Source organism: Arvicola amphibius, chromosome 3, assembly GCF_903992535.2.
Source record: "Arvicola amphibius chromosome 3, mArvAmp1.2, whole genome shotgun sequence".
Lineage (NCBI taxonomy): Eukaryota > Metazoa > Chordata > Mammalia > Rodentia > Cricetidae > Arvicola > Arvicola amphibius.
The window spans coordinates 65,048,679-65,063,734 of NC_052049.1; the positions used below are offsets into that span (position 1 = coordinate 65,048,679).

Sequence of the window (15,056 nt, forward strand, 5' to 3'; positions counted from 1 at the left end):
CTCTTGGTAGCTGAACGGAGAAGACACTGGTGACTTTTTTGACACATACGCTGCGGCATTTATCCCCTCTGGAGGAACAAACCGGACCGTGTACATAGCCGTGTGTGATGACGATTTTCCGGAGCCCGATGAAGCTTTCACCTTCCTCTTGACGTTGCAGGTAAGCTCATTCCCTTTCACCTTGAATTCACAGAATGTCTTCTAACACCTGAAAATCTATTTAATTAGTAATAAGTCAAGGGCTATATATCATGGTGGCTTTTGTAGATCTCCTTGACAGGTGTACAGCAGCGTGGGCGAGGGTTTGTTTACAGGAGCACGTGCTCCTTGCCGGTGGACACACCACTGAAGATCTCTTCCTCTCCGGAGCTGCGAACTGCCTGTGGTTTATTCATGCTCTCTCTGTCTCCCCCAGAGCTGCTCACTGCCCATAGATGTTAGAGAGGGGTGGTTTATTCATGCTCTCTCTGTCTCCCCCAAAGCTGCCCACTGCCTGTAGATTGTTAGAGAGGGCTGGTTTATTCATGTTCTCTCTGTATCCCCCAAAGTTGCTCACTGCCTGTAGATGTTAGAGAGGGCTGGTGTATTCATGCTCTTAATTAAAGACAGGAATTCTGCTGAAAGATTTTTTCTAATATTTAATTTATTAATTTGTATATTTTCACTTTAGAAACCTTCAGCAAATGTGAAACTTGGATGGCCAAGGACGGCGACTGTGACAATATTATCAAATGACAATGCGTTTGGAATTATTTCCTTTAGTGCGGTATGGTTACAGTGTGCAGACTGGAATGGTTGCAAGATACTACTACATTCAGTTTTTTAAAACTGATTTTTCTTGATGTTGACTAGTGCTACTCTCATGATTTTTGACTAACCCTGACATTAGCTCCATAGCTACTCTACATTCTGTGTATTTACACTGTTGCACATTGAGACATTTGTGCTCAGGATCCACACTTACAGTATCCATTTCTGACCATTGACTTGGTCATTGCCTGGCCTCTCATGCAGATGTGCTTCTGGGCTTTTATTATGTATTTATTTCGAATGCCATTTAATGAAGTCTGACTTGCCATTAGGCTGGCCTGGCGGTCTAAAGCACTGTGTTCAGGAAGTCTGATCTGTTTTTCCAGACTCTTCCGTATGTTTGGAGTAAGTGTGATGTGAGACAAACTTACAGCTTATTTAGGATTAACCTGCAAATCTAACAGCTCTTTCAATTCAACTCTCATGTCAATTCATATTCTCTTACATAGGATAGTCTCATTTTTAGTTCTCATATCAATTCATATTCTTTGAAATTGACTCTCCTCATGTTCAATTCTCTTATTAATTCATATTTCATGGAAGTTAAAACTCTGAGATTCTGTTCAGTGTATTTCTCCTCCTCCATCAAATTCTCATTCTTCTAGCCCGTTCCATTTTCAGAAACAAAAACACAAGTCTCTCCTAGAGAGAAAGTATTTCTAGCTCCTGAGATAAAATTAAAGGTTGTCTTCAACACAACTGGTTTTGGATACCAAGTTAAAGGCTATAATAATCTCCCTGATGGTCTTTTTGAATTCCGTTGCTAAGCAACATTGAAAATTCTGCTGCCATGGTCTCTAGCGTTTTATTTATTTCCACTTCCAGCACCTGCGCTTGTGTGCCTTGTGTCACAGCTCTGTAAAGTCATCATTGAAACAAGGCAAGCTGTAGATAAATGTGCTCTTTATGCTTGTCTTTCTTAAAAGGGGGTTTTCCTAACTTAAGTTTAGTAGATATTTGGGAGCCTACAAATGTATTGTCATTATAAACGTTAATTACATTAATTAGAAATTCTTCAGTGAAGGGACCATAATGCACCAAATTCTTCTGTCTGATTTATTCATACATTCATACTTACCTCTGAGCCTCATACTCATGTGTCTAAAAGTTGCTTCTCTTTTCTTTTTCCTCCCCTCCTTTTCTTTCCTCTCTCTTTTGCCTGACGTTATGCGCCACCGGCTGTGGGAATGAGTACTAGTTACTGGGGTTGGTTGCAGTGCTACTAGGCCTCCTCTGACAGACTCAATATGCGCTCCATGTCACAGTAGGTACTCAAGGCTGCTTTCATCTGTAGCCTTTTAACAATTTTATTGATAATGAACATGGCATTGATACATTGATAGCAGTCAACAGTTATTGGATACTGAGCGTATGTCAGGAAGTAGGAAAAGGTCTGGATGTAAATTATCTCATTGAGTCTATCCCAAACCTGTGAGGCAGGTATTCCTAGCCCCAATATCTGATGGCTGTGACGCAGTCGCTCCTTGAAATGCCCACTGCTGCCCTGGGACATGGGGGCTTCCTTTTCCCCATCTGTCCTGTCTCAGCCATCCCGAGACAGCATGTTCCAACACTTGAAGTCCTCCCTGTTTTTCTATTGAAGTGATTTTCTTTCTGGTTCTGAAAGTCAGTCATGGCTGTCTATTTTCAGTGACATCTGACTAATTATGAGGCAGGGGTGCTTGAGAACAAGTGGCCCCAGTGAGTCCCGAGCTTGGTCATAGCAGGTAACTTATTTTTGTGGCCTTCTGGGCTCTGTGAGCATTTTAATCTATTATCCTTTAGTTGAGAAGCCTCCAAGAGTCCTCAGAGCAAACACTAGCAGGGCAGGAAGCCTGTCACTGCATGCCTTGTTTTCTTTTTACCCTGCTCCTCTAATTTCATCATTTTTTGTCATCTACAGTTTATTGGTGCTAGGAATACACAGTGTAAGATACAGTCCGAATTGATTTGCAGTAGACTTAGCATTACCTTAGCATTTAGCATTTCTAAGGTGGCAGTTTTACCACCTCCTGCCTCTCTCTGACAGATCAATGATTGTCTTTCTTCTTGCCGATAGCCTTCATCAATCTCAGTGATTGAGCCAAGGAGCAGAAATGGATCTGTGCCTCTTACTCTCATCAGGGAGAAGGGGACCTATGGAATGGTCACTGTAACTTTTGATGTAAGTTTACTTTGAAATAATTTTAGATGATAACATGTTAAGCGTTCATATCAGACGATTGCAATTTAAAAACAAGTCTTCTGTACAATAAATATCACACTTAAAATTAACTAAAGACAAATACTTTTGCTTTTATCCACTTCACGGTGGATAGAAAAGTGTTTTCCTTGCTGCTTTCACGTATTGAGTTTCCTCTAGACTTTCCCCTCCTCCTTCCCATCCCTCCAGCCCTTCCTAGCTACCCCCTGGCTCTCTTTCAAATACTTGGCTTCTATTTCCTTAACTGTTGCTACAATATGTATTTTTTTGTTTAAACGGTTATAGTCAAAACTTGTGGAGCTTTTTATATTGCCCTATGCCCTGTTCTTACACTGGTAATTGCTGCAGTTCAGGCCACCCTGTCCCCCAGCACTCAGCCTCTCTCTTGATCTTCATTTTTCCTCTGTAAAACTCATGTCCCCGTGTTGCACATGAATATTAACTTACATGTCATTTAGTGTTGTCTGCTATCTGGAAGTCCCATATGGGAGGAGTTTGTGTTACAGCTTTTGTATTCAGGGCCTGGCAGATGAGGCACGTGCTGCTCACGTGCTTGAGTGAATGAGGTTGCACCTTCTCACCTCCCCTGCAAAGCAGACGCTCTCTTGCCTACTTTAACAATGAGGAGAATGCCGTACAGAGCTCATTACAGATGTTTGTGGAGCCATCATGTGGTTGCTGGGAATTCAACTCAGGACCTCTGAGCTCTCTCTCTCTCTCTCTCTCTCTCTCTCTCTCTCTCTCTCTCTCTCTCTCTCTCTCTCTCTCTCTCTCTCTCTCTCTCTCTCTCTCTCTCTCTCTCTCTCTGTTTCTGGATTTTCCAGACATGGTTACTCCGTATAGCTATGGAGCCTGTCCTAGAACTAGCTCTTGTAGACCAAACTGGCTTCGAACTCACAGAGATCCGCCTGCCTCTGCCTTCCAAGTGCTGGGATTCGAGGCTTGCGCCACCACCACCCCACCAGGCAGAGCTCTTAGGCACTGAACCAGCTCTCCAGTCCCTCATTTGTCTTTTGTAAACTATCTTTAAGCTTCAGAAGTTTGCCAGCTCACATGACAGTAATGACATATTTTCGGATGCTTTGTTTAACTGGTGGTACTGTTCATGTCTTCGCAGGTGTCAGGTGGCCCAAATCCCCCTGAAGAAGACTTGACTCCCGTTAGAGGAAATATCACCTTTCCCCCTGGCAGGGCCTCTGTAATCCACAGCTGGACAGTACTGGATGATGAGGTCAGCCAGTGCTAAGTGTGCAGAAGACACAGGCTCTGTGGCAGAGACTTGTAGAGGGCTGTTTGTCTAATATTAGATTGCATTTATTATTTGAAATTATTCAAGAATGCAGTCTTTTGGAAACTAATGTGTTATACCCATTTATACTTCAACCATGAGTAGCAAGCTGTTATCTGGGGATACAGCTCACAAATATTCACCTGATTTATTTCATGTTAAATTGTGCTTACCAGGCTGGGGTGTGGGGAGGAATTTGCCTACCACATGCAAGTCCCTGGCTTCTATCCAGTGTCTTAAAATGAACTTAAATAATGTTTAACAATTAAATATAAGGTAAAGATTGAAGAATTTTATAATGACTGTTTAATTTTTTTTATTAATCATTTACTTACTATTTGAACAGAGATATGGGTGCTTATCTAGCAAGTGTGTTTTAGTACAAGTTTAAGAAAAATGCTACTGCAATTGATACTTTTGTTTAGGTTAACTTGTTTGTTTACTAGTGTGTGTGTGCACATGTGTGTGCATTGCACATGTAGTTCTGGGAATCAATCCCAAGTTACCAGTCTCCATGGCATTTTAACTGATAAACCATCTTGATGGCTTCTTTCTTTAGATGTTTTTAGTTTTGCTGTCATGAAGATTTTATGGTTAGATTTTACATGTAGTCCACTGAGAACTTAGATATATGCTATAACTCAATTGCAAAGGCCACCCCAAATCTCAACAGTAGTGTGCAAGGATGTTCTTCATGAGCCAGTAAAATCAAAACAAAACACCCCCCAAAGCATGCAAAGGAATCCAGATATTGCTAAAGAAGTGAAGACAGGAAAAATAGACAAAAATATATAACCTTCTACAGAAATTCTATAACCAAAGCAGAAACAATGCTTAATAGAAGAAAATGTGGTAGACACTTTAGAAAGGTAAATTTCTCTGGAAAGACCTGAAACATTTGGTAGCATTGATGACCTTTGTTTTTCTAGTTCAGGAGATCAACGAAAGCTTTCTCCTCTGCAATCTAAGGGCAATCGTAGGTTATGATTTGTTTACATGGAATTAATTACTGATTTTGTAAATTTAAAAGATTTAATACTGTGCTTTAGGAGGGGTGTCTTTAAATTGCCACTGATGGAGGTAAAGTGGGGTCAGTTTTCACTGTTATTAATAATATAGAAGTTACAGTGAAACTCACTGGAGAGCAACTCTGGGGTCTCTGTAAGCGACAGAAAGCTATCCTCTTGAATAATGTCAGTATTTTCTCAAGAAATGACTTCTGGGCCATTTCCAGAGAGCCATGGTTTTCTCTTAATATCAAAGAATTGACTCCTGAATTAGAAATCACACAGAGATGCAAGAGAAATTCATATGCTGAAATTAAGCAAGTGTTTGATATCTAATGTACTTTCCAGATTCTAAAATACTGTTAGGCTTTGAATTCTCTTTATGACCCTACCAATGACCTAAAATTGACAAGGACTTATTTCCATTTGTACTTCATATACTTTATAGTTCTCTTGACTCTGATCAAGATTTAGAGAAAAAAAAGACATTACTAATTCTTAATGTCATTGCTTTATTAAATTATTCTTTATTTTTCTACTACCTGAAAGTAAATTAATATTTGGAAGTTATCTTAGTATGTGGTGTCTAAATGAGCCTTTTAACATTTAAACTTTATTATTTCTATGAAGCATGAGTCTTTTTAAAATTTGGGCCTGATTGCAGGTATTTTGGCTAATGAAGTTTTGTTTGTATCCTATAAACAGGTGCCAGAAAATGATGAAGTATTTTTGATTCAACTGAAAACTGTAGAAGGAGGAGCAGAAATTAATGCCTCTAGGAGTTTGGTTGAAATCATCGTGAAGAAAAACGATAGTCCTGTGAAATTCGTCCAGAGTGTCTACTTGATTTCTGAGGATGACCACATTCTCACCATCCCAGTGGTTCGCGGAAAGGATGGCAATGGAAATCTGATTGGATCTGATGAGTCTGAAGTTTCCGTCAGTTACAAAGTCATGGCTGGGGATTCAACAGCGCATGCCCAGCCAAACGTAGACTTCATCGATCTTCAGCCAAACACCACTCTGACCTTCCCCCCTTTTGTTCATGAATCACACTTGAAATTTCAAATAATTGATGACAGCATACCAGAGATAGCGGAATCATTTCACGTCGCGTTACTAGAAAACACCCTGCAGGGGGATGCCGTGCTAATGGGTCCTTCTTCTGTGCAGGTCACCATTAAGCCCAATGACAAACCTTATGGAGTACTTTCATTCAACAGTATTTTGTTTGAAAGGCCAGTTATAATCGATGAAGATAAAGCATCCAGGTATAGTTTTCTTTAAACTTACAAACATAATTACTGTATTATATTGTTTTTTTGTTTTAATTTTTTTTTTTTTTTTTTGGTTTTTTCGAGACAGGGTTTCTCTGTGGCTTTGGAGCCTGTCCTGGAACTAGCTCTTGTAGACCAGGCTGGTCTCGAACTCACAGAGATCCGCCTGCCTCTGCCTCCCGAGTGCTGGGGTTAAAGGCGTGCGCCACCACCGCCCGGCTTTTGTTTTAATTTTTATGATGTTGACACAATGCTGAGCTGTTAGAACATGTGCCATTTTCTCTAAAACTGCCTCATTGATTTTTTTTGAATGATTTCATTTTTTTAAATTTTTTTATTGATATTTATTGAGCTCTACATTTTTCTCTGTTCCCCTCTCTGTCTCTCCCTCCCTTCTGCAATCCTCCCTCAAGGTCCCCATTCTCCCAATTTATTCAGGAGATCTTGTCTTTTTCTACTTTCTCCTTTCCATATAGATTATATCTATGTAAGTCTCTCTTAGTGCCTGCATTGTTGTCTAAGTTCTCTGGGATTGTGGTTTGTAGGCTGTCTTTCTTTGCTTTATGTTTAAAAACCACCTATGAGTGAGTACATGTTATAATTGTCTTTCTGTGTCTGGGTTACCTCACTCAAAATAACGTTTTCTAGTTTTATCCATTTTCCTGCAAAATTCAAGCTGTCATTATTTTTTTGTGCTGTGTAGTACTCCATTGTGTAAAAGTACCGCATTTTTCTTATCCATTCTTCGATCGAGGGGCATTTAGGTTGTTTCCAGGTTCTGGCTATGAACAGGGTTGAGCACATGTTTTTGTGGCACGATTGAGCATCCTTTGGATATATACCCAAAAGTGGTATTACTGGGTCTTGAGGAAGGTTGTTTCCTAATTTTCTGAGAAATTACCACACTGATATCCAAAGGGGCTGTACCATCTTGCATTCCCACCAGCAATGCAGAAGTTTTCCTTTTCCCCACAACCTCTCCAGCATAAGTTATCATCAATGTTTTTGATTTTGGCCATTCTTACAGGTGTAAGATGGAATCTCAGAGTTATTTTGATTTGCATTTCTCTGATGACTAAGGATGTTAAACATTTCCTTAAGTGTCTTTCATCCATTTTAGATTCCTTTGTTGAGAGTTCTCTGTTTAGGTCTGTACTCCATTTTTTATTGGATTATGTGTTTTTTTGGTGTTCAATTTCTTGAGTTCTTTGTATATTTTGGAGATCAGACATCTGTCTGATGTGAGGTTGGTGAAGATCTTTTCCCATTCTGTAGGCTGTCATTTTGTCTTGTGGACAGTGTCCTTTGCTTTACAAAAGCTTTTCAATTTCAGGAGGTCCCATTTATTAATTGTTTCTCTCAGTATCTGTGCTGCTGGGGTTATATTTAGGAAGTTGTTCCCTGTGCCAATGCGTTCAAGTGTACTTCCCACTTTCTCTTCTATAAGGTTCAGTGTGGCTGATTTTATGTAGAGGTCTTTGACCCATTTGGACTTGAGTTTTGTGCATGGTGATAGATATGGGTCTATTTTTATTCTTCTACATGTTGATATCCAGTTATGCCAGCACCATTTGTTAAATATACTTTCTTTTTTCCATTTGTTATTTTTGCTTCCTTATCAAAGATCAGGTTTTCGAAGATGTGTGGATTGATATCCGAGTCTTCTATTCGGTTCTATTGGTCCTCCTGTCTGTTCTTATGCTAATACCGTGATTTAATTCTTAAATTGAATTCATGTGATTATAGGTTCTTAGGCTATATCCAAATATATGTATTTTTCATATTAAAACAAATCAGATTTTGTGTTGTTATCTGATTTATGAGAATGAATGATATTACCTTATGTGTTCTGAACAATTTTAGGTTTGAAGAAATCACAGTGGTTAGAAATGGTGGCACCCACGGAGATGTTTCTGTGGATTGGTTGCTGACACGGAACAGCACTGATCCCTCACCAGTGACAGCAGATATCAGCCCCAGCTCTGGCACTCTCCGGTTTTCCCAAGGGCAGATGTTGGCACCCATCCTTCTTACTGTCATTGACGATGACCTTCCGGAGGAGGCCGAAGTGTTCCTCCTCACAATCCTGCCTCCCACAGCACAGGGAGGTGCTGAAGTCAGCGAGCCAGCACAGGTAGGGCCTTTGCCAGGCTCTGCTCCTGCATCCCTGTCACGTGTGTGACAGAGGAGCGCTACAGCCTTTAAGCATCCAGGTCCAATCTCAGTTTAGCTCTGTGCGGCAGGAAAAAGGCTGGTTTTGCAAAAGTGGCAGTGACTTCTCTTCATCATCCGAATTTCTTCTGAAAATAAGATACAAATTAAAACAACAAAACAAAACCTCCAAACAAATAAGCACCCCCAAAACATTGTTTTTTGGTGTTGGATGTGGGACCCAGGGCCTTGGATGCTTCTCTACCAGCCAAAGCTTCTGGCACCATGTTTAAGACATAATATTTTACCACCTAAGAAGTTTCAAAACTTCTAGTTTCTGAAAAGTTTCAAAACTGCTTTTGATTCTTTTTCTCTTCTTCGTACACAAAGTGATCATGTAAGAGATGTTGTATAAATACATAATAAAGGTCAGAATAGTCTGAGTCGCCCCACCTGTGAAACTCCTGAACTGAGCTATTCTCTTTCATTTGTAGCTTCTTCTCTACATCCAGGACAGCGATGATGTTTATGGAGAAATAGCCTTTTTTCCTGTGGAAGGTCAGAAGATTGAAAGCAGTCCGACTGAACGATGCCTGTCTCTGAGTCTTGCTAGACTAGGGGGAGCTAAAGGAGACGTGAAAGTGACTTATTCTGCTCTCTATATTCCCGCTGGAGCTGTGGATCCCTTGCGAGCAAAAGATAGCATCTTAAATACATCCAGGAGTGGCAGTCTCCTTTTTCCAGAACATAGCAATCAAGTCACTGCAAAACTACCAATAAGAAATGATGCTTTCCTCCAGAATGAAGCCCATTTCCTAGTACAGGTACTTTAATGATTATCTTAATTTTAGTTACAACCGCTCTTGTCTATGCAGAATAGCTAACGTTAATTTGCTTTAATCTATAATTTAGATTCTGTTTCTCATTTGAAACTACTTAGGGCTGGCACAGTGGTATGCACCTATAATCCTAGAACTTAGGAGACTAAGGTGACAGGAAATGAGAGGCAGTCCAGCCTTGTCTACATCCCGAAACTGTGGGAGTCCAGCCTTGTCTATATCCCGAAACTGTGGTAGTCCAACCTGGTCTGTATCCCAAAACTGGTGGAAAACAAACAAGCATGAAAAACCAAAACAAAACATTTTGGTAGACTGTCCCTTAATCAATAGAACCTTCTATGCCATACAGATCTGAACAAGAGAAGGGTTCTGCAGAAATACGTGTGTCAGCCAGTTGGTACTAAAGATCCACCAGTTAAGACACGCAAAGGAGACCACTGTCGTACACATGGTAACTATACAGGCCCTTGAGCAGTGCACAGGAGACAAATTCACCATAGCTTTGACTTGGTTTGAAAAATAAGACATGACAATTGAATTTATGGAGTTAATAATTCTCATAATATCTATTATAAGAGAAGCATTTCAGAAACTAAAAGCAATCTGAAAAGTTTTTTTTTTCTCTTTTAACTAGTACATTCAAAAATCTGTTTCTTGCCGAGCGGTGGTGGCTCACGCCTTTAATCCCAGCACTCGGGAGGCAGAGGCAGGTGGATCTCTGTGAGTTCGAGGACAGCCTGGTCTACAAGAGCTAGCTCCAGGACAGGCTTCAAAGCTACAGAGAAACCCTGTCTCAGAAAACAAAAAAAAAAAAAAAAATCTGTTTCTTCATTCAGTGTGGGTCGGATCTCTGGACCTCCCAGGTGGGAGTCTTACGTCATGCCTCCATCTCGTCACTCTTAGTTTTCAACTTCTATCTGCCGAACACTATATTTATTTATTTATTTATTTATTTATTTATTTATTTATTTATTTATTATGTATAAAATATTTATTCTGTCTGTGTCTGCAGACCAGAAGAGGGCAGCAGACGTCATTACGAGCTACCATGTGGTCGCTGGGAATTGAACTCATGACCTTTGGAAGAGCAGGCAATGCTCTTAACCACTGAGCCATCTCTCCAGCCCCACATTATTTTTTTATATTAAAGTTTAAAGTGGCTGCACTCATTTCAGGTGGATAGCATCTCTGCATTCCATGTATCTGACATTGACAGATTCTTCAATTAGAAAACAATGAAGGTTGTTTGTCAGATTTTTATGATATAAATAAATTTAATACAGAAAGCTAATGGAAATAGATTTATACAATTAAATCATATCTCACACTGAGCATTGGTGGTGCATGTCCTTAATCCTGGCACGAGGGAGGCAGAAGCAGGGAGGTCTAAATTTGGGCTATAACACAAAACAGAACAAAACCAAAAGAAAAAAAAGTCTGTCTCACTATCCACGGTACCATCTACAATGTATGCCAAACGAAATAACATTTTCCATTGCTCTCTGTGTGTTGTACTGCTGAATGAGTTCTGCATTCAGACCTAGGCTTCATTTCATGGCTTATGATGGCTCTCTCTGGAGATTCTGCCCATTCTCCTTCCTCACCTGTTAGATCTCCCATAAGTCTCAGCAGTGCTGAAAGTTGAGATTGTCTGTATTATCTGTTTTGTTTCTGTCATCTCCTGGGAGGGAAGTTTTTAATAAACTCCTGGATTTTCTTAGCTCTCATTTTCCCCCTTCAGATTATGTTTTACTTTGCTAAAATAGACTCCTCCTAAAATACATATGCAGAAAGTGTGTATGTAACATAAATTTCTTGAGGCTTTGCATGGGTGGAAATGTGAAATCTGACCCATAGAATGTGTGTTTATTTGGGAAATTAGTTGTAGATTAAATGGTTTCTTAATTATCACACAAAAGGCAGTCTTTTAGCTTCCAGGTTGTGGCTGAGAAATTTAAAAGGAAGGGAATTATTAACTGTTTAGGTAATTTTGTTAGTCTCCAAAAGCATGTAGTATTCTTGACCCCCTAAATGCAATGGCCCTGTATCCAGCCCTGCTATGCAGGGAGGGTGGCTCTTTCCTCTTTAGCTGAGCTGTATGCATGCCTTATGGGTTGCATTCCAGAGGGACAGCTTACCACGTGGCCTGGTGGATGGCTTGTTATGGGAATACATGGTTTTCCAATACTTGGTGAACACTTTTTGGTGAGTGCTTGTCTAGTGGGAAGCGTTTGTCATGTTCCTAACGTCACTGGTGATGGAAATACTGACCTTCATCTGTATTATCATGATTTTGTTATGTGTCCTTCATATGGAGAAATTTTGCTGTGATTTGCCCAATACATCCATTCTAAAGATTCCTAGAGGCCCCAGATCCTCACACTGCCCTCACTCTTCCTTGGTTTACGGCATGCCCTGTGAGATGGCTGGCCACATGGTAGAGTGCCGGAAGTTGAGCACAGCAAACGCTTAAGACCGGAGCTCTCTGTGGCAAGGACTGAACACAAGAATGCCGCCATCAGAGCACAGTGGGCATATAGTTAGAAATTTTTAAAAAGTTAAAAATATGCCATAACTTGTGGCAAAAAGAAAACATCTTTAGCAAATGGTATTACCATAACTGGGTGTCAACATGTAGAAGAATGGAAAAGATCCATATCTATTCCCATGCACACAACTCAGGTCCAAATGGACCAAAGACATCAACCTAAATCCAGCCACAATGAACCTCATAGATGAGAAAGTAGGAAGTAACCTTGAATGCATTGGCATAGGAGACCACTTCCTAAATATAACCCCAGTAGCACAGACACTGAGGGAAATAATAGAAATAGGACCTCCCAAAATTGAGAAGCTTCTGTAAGACAAAAGACACAGTTAGTAAGACAAAATGGCAGCCTACAGAGTGGGAAAAAATCTTCACCAACCCCACATGGGACAGAGGCCTGTTCTCCAAAACATATAAAGAACTCAAGAAACTAGACATCAAAATACCAAATAATCCAATTAAAAAAACTGAGGTACAGATTTAAACAGAATTCTTGACAGAAGAATCTCAAATGGCTTAAAGACATTTAAGGAAAATGTTCAACATCCATACACATCCTAGAAATGCAAATCAAAACAACTCTAAGATACCATGTTATACCAATCAGAATGGCTAAGATCAAAAACACTGATGATAGCTTATGCTGGAAAGGATGTGAGTAAGGGGAACACTCCTCCATTGCTGGAGGGAGTGCAAACTTATATAGGCACTTTGGAAATCAATATGGCAGTTTCTCAGAAAGTTTAGAATCAATCTACCTCAAGACTCAGCAGTACCACTCTTGGGCATATACCCAGAGGATGCACACTCATACCAAAAGGATATGTGCTCAACTATGTGCACAGCAGCACTATTCTTAATGACCACAACCGGGAAACAACCTAGATGCCCCCAACTGCAGAACAGGTAAAGAAAATGTGGTACGTTACACAATGGAGCACTACTCACAGGTAAAAACAATGACATCTTGAAATATGCAAGCAAAATGGAACTAGAAAAAACTATCCTGAGTGAGGAAACCCAGACCCAGAAAGACAAACATGGTATGTACTCACTCATAAGTTGATGTTAAACACAAAACAAAGGATAACCAGCCTATAGTTCATGACCCTAGAGAACCCTAAGAGAGACATACATGGATCTCCCCAGAAAAGGGAAATAGACAAGATATCCTGAAAAAGCTGGGAGTGTGTGTGAGGGAGGAAGACGGGGATAAGAGGAGGGAGAGGGGAGAAGGGGAGGGGAGGAGAACAAGAGGAAACAGGATGGCCGAGATGGAGGAAGGACAGAGGAGAGCAAGGAAAGAGATATCTTGATTGAGGAACCCATTACAGGGCTAGCGAGAAACCTGGCACAAGGGAAATTCTCAGGAATTCACAAGGATGACCCTAGCTATGATCCTAATCATTAGTGGAGAGGGTGCCTGAACTGGCCTGTAATCAGACTGATGACTAATTTAATTGTCATCATAGAACCTGTATCCAGCAACTGATGGAAGCAGATGTAGAGATACACAGCTAAGCACCGGGCCAAGCTCCCAGAGTCCAGTTGAAGATGGACAAAGCAATTATACAAGCAAAGGGTCAAGACCATTATGGGGGTACCCAAAGAGACATATGACCTGAGCTATTGGGAGTTCCCTGACTTTGAACTGACAGTGGGGGAACCTGCATAGGACCAAACTAGACCCTCTGAATGTGGGAGACAGTTGTGTGGCTGGGGTAGTTTGTTGTAACACCCAATTCTGTGTTACCCCCTCGGTACAGTTCGCGGGCCACTGTACCTTACGCGAGTCGGACAAGGGCCTGGAGATTGAAAGAACACACAAAGAGACCTGGGTCATTCGAAAGGAGATCAGCGGAATGCGGTTTATTTAGCCTTGGGGAAAATCTTATATACCCACTCCTGCCCAAGGAATTCCACCCAGGCAGGTGGGAAATTACCATATCTAACTGCTGCACAAGGACTTCCACCTAGGCAGGTGGGAAATTACCATGCCAACAATAGAGTCAACAATGCCCTACAGCAAATCACCAGGCGGGGCAGAGGGAGCACAGGAACAAACAGAATGCTTAGTCATCTGCCCAAAAACTGTCCTCAAGATGAGCCCCAGGAATAAGGGCAGACCGGGGCCCTACAGTTTGTGGAGCCAGTGACAATGGAACTAGTACTTATTCCTAGTGCTTGAATTTTCTCTTTTAAGCCCATTCTCTTTGGAGGGATACCTTGCTCAGCCTTGATATGTGAGGGAAGGTCATGGTTCATCCTCAGAGTGATGTGCCAGACAGACTTTGTTGACTTCCCATAGGAAGGAAGCGTTACTCTCTCTGAAGAGTGGATGGGGCTTGGGGTAGGGGGAAGGTGGGGTGGCAGGAGAAGGAAAGGGAATAAGAACTGTGATTGGTATGTAAAAAAAACAGAGTTGCCATGGTTATGGTGTCTCCACAGCAGCAGACACCCTAAGACAAGTGCACAACATGGCCTTGCAGGGAAAGCAGAGCAGAACTACAGGGAAGGGACCAGAAACCTGCTCTCCTCATTTGAGCCCTTCAGCCAGCACGCTGCTGGGCACAACATTAGGAAAGCATTCACTGTCAATAGCAGAGATGCGAAGGCAGAGAATGGCCCCTTATGCATGCGGGGAACACCTTCATTTTGAGTCCCTTTAAGGAACCAGAGCGGCAAAAGCAAGACACTAAAATTAGCATTTATTTGATCAGTTCATTGAATGGTCTTTTTCATCATCTTTTATATCATTCCTTTGTAGTTTTCAAAGGTACAAAGCACTAGAATTAACTATGACTTTCTGATAAAAGTAGCTAAAATGACTTACTACTTTTCCTTTGCAGAACGTTTTGAGTGAAAAATATATTGATCTCTTCCTTTGATACTGTGACCCTTTGATATAGTTCCTCATGTTGTGGTGACCCCAA

General features: G+C 40.9%; 1 protein-coding gene across 1 annotated transcript in view; it reads left to right on the plus strand.

The window, feature by feature from the left end:
* Window positions 1-15,056, plus strand: part of Adgrv1 (adhesion G protein-coupled receptor V1) — a 536,429-nt gene that overhangs the window by 25,707 nt on the left and 495,666 nt on the right. The window contains exons 3-9 of the mRNA XM_038323536.1: window positions 11-160; window positions 671-766; window positions 2,870-2,974; window positions 4,131-4,244; window positions 6,014-6,579; window positions 8,449-8,719; window positions 9,231-9,560. Coding sequence (XP_038179464.1) covers window positions 11-160; window positions 671-766; window positions 2,870-2,974; window positions 4,131-4,244; window positions 6,014-6,579; window positions 8,449-8,719; window positions 9,231-9,560 — 1,632 coding nt within the window. The remainder of the gene's footprint in view (window positions 1-10; window positions 161-670; window positions 767-2,869; window positions 2,975-4,130; window positions 4,245-6,013; window positions 6,580-8,448; window positions 8,720-9,230; window positions 9,561-15,056) is intronic.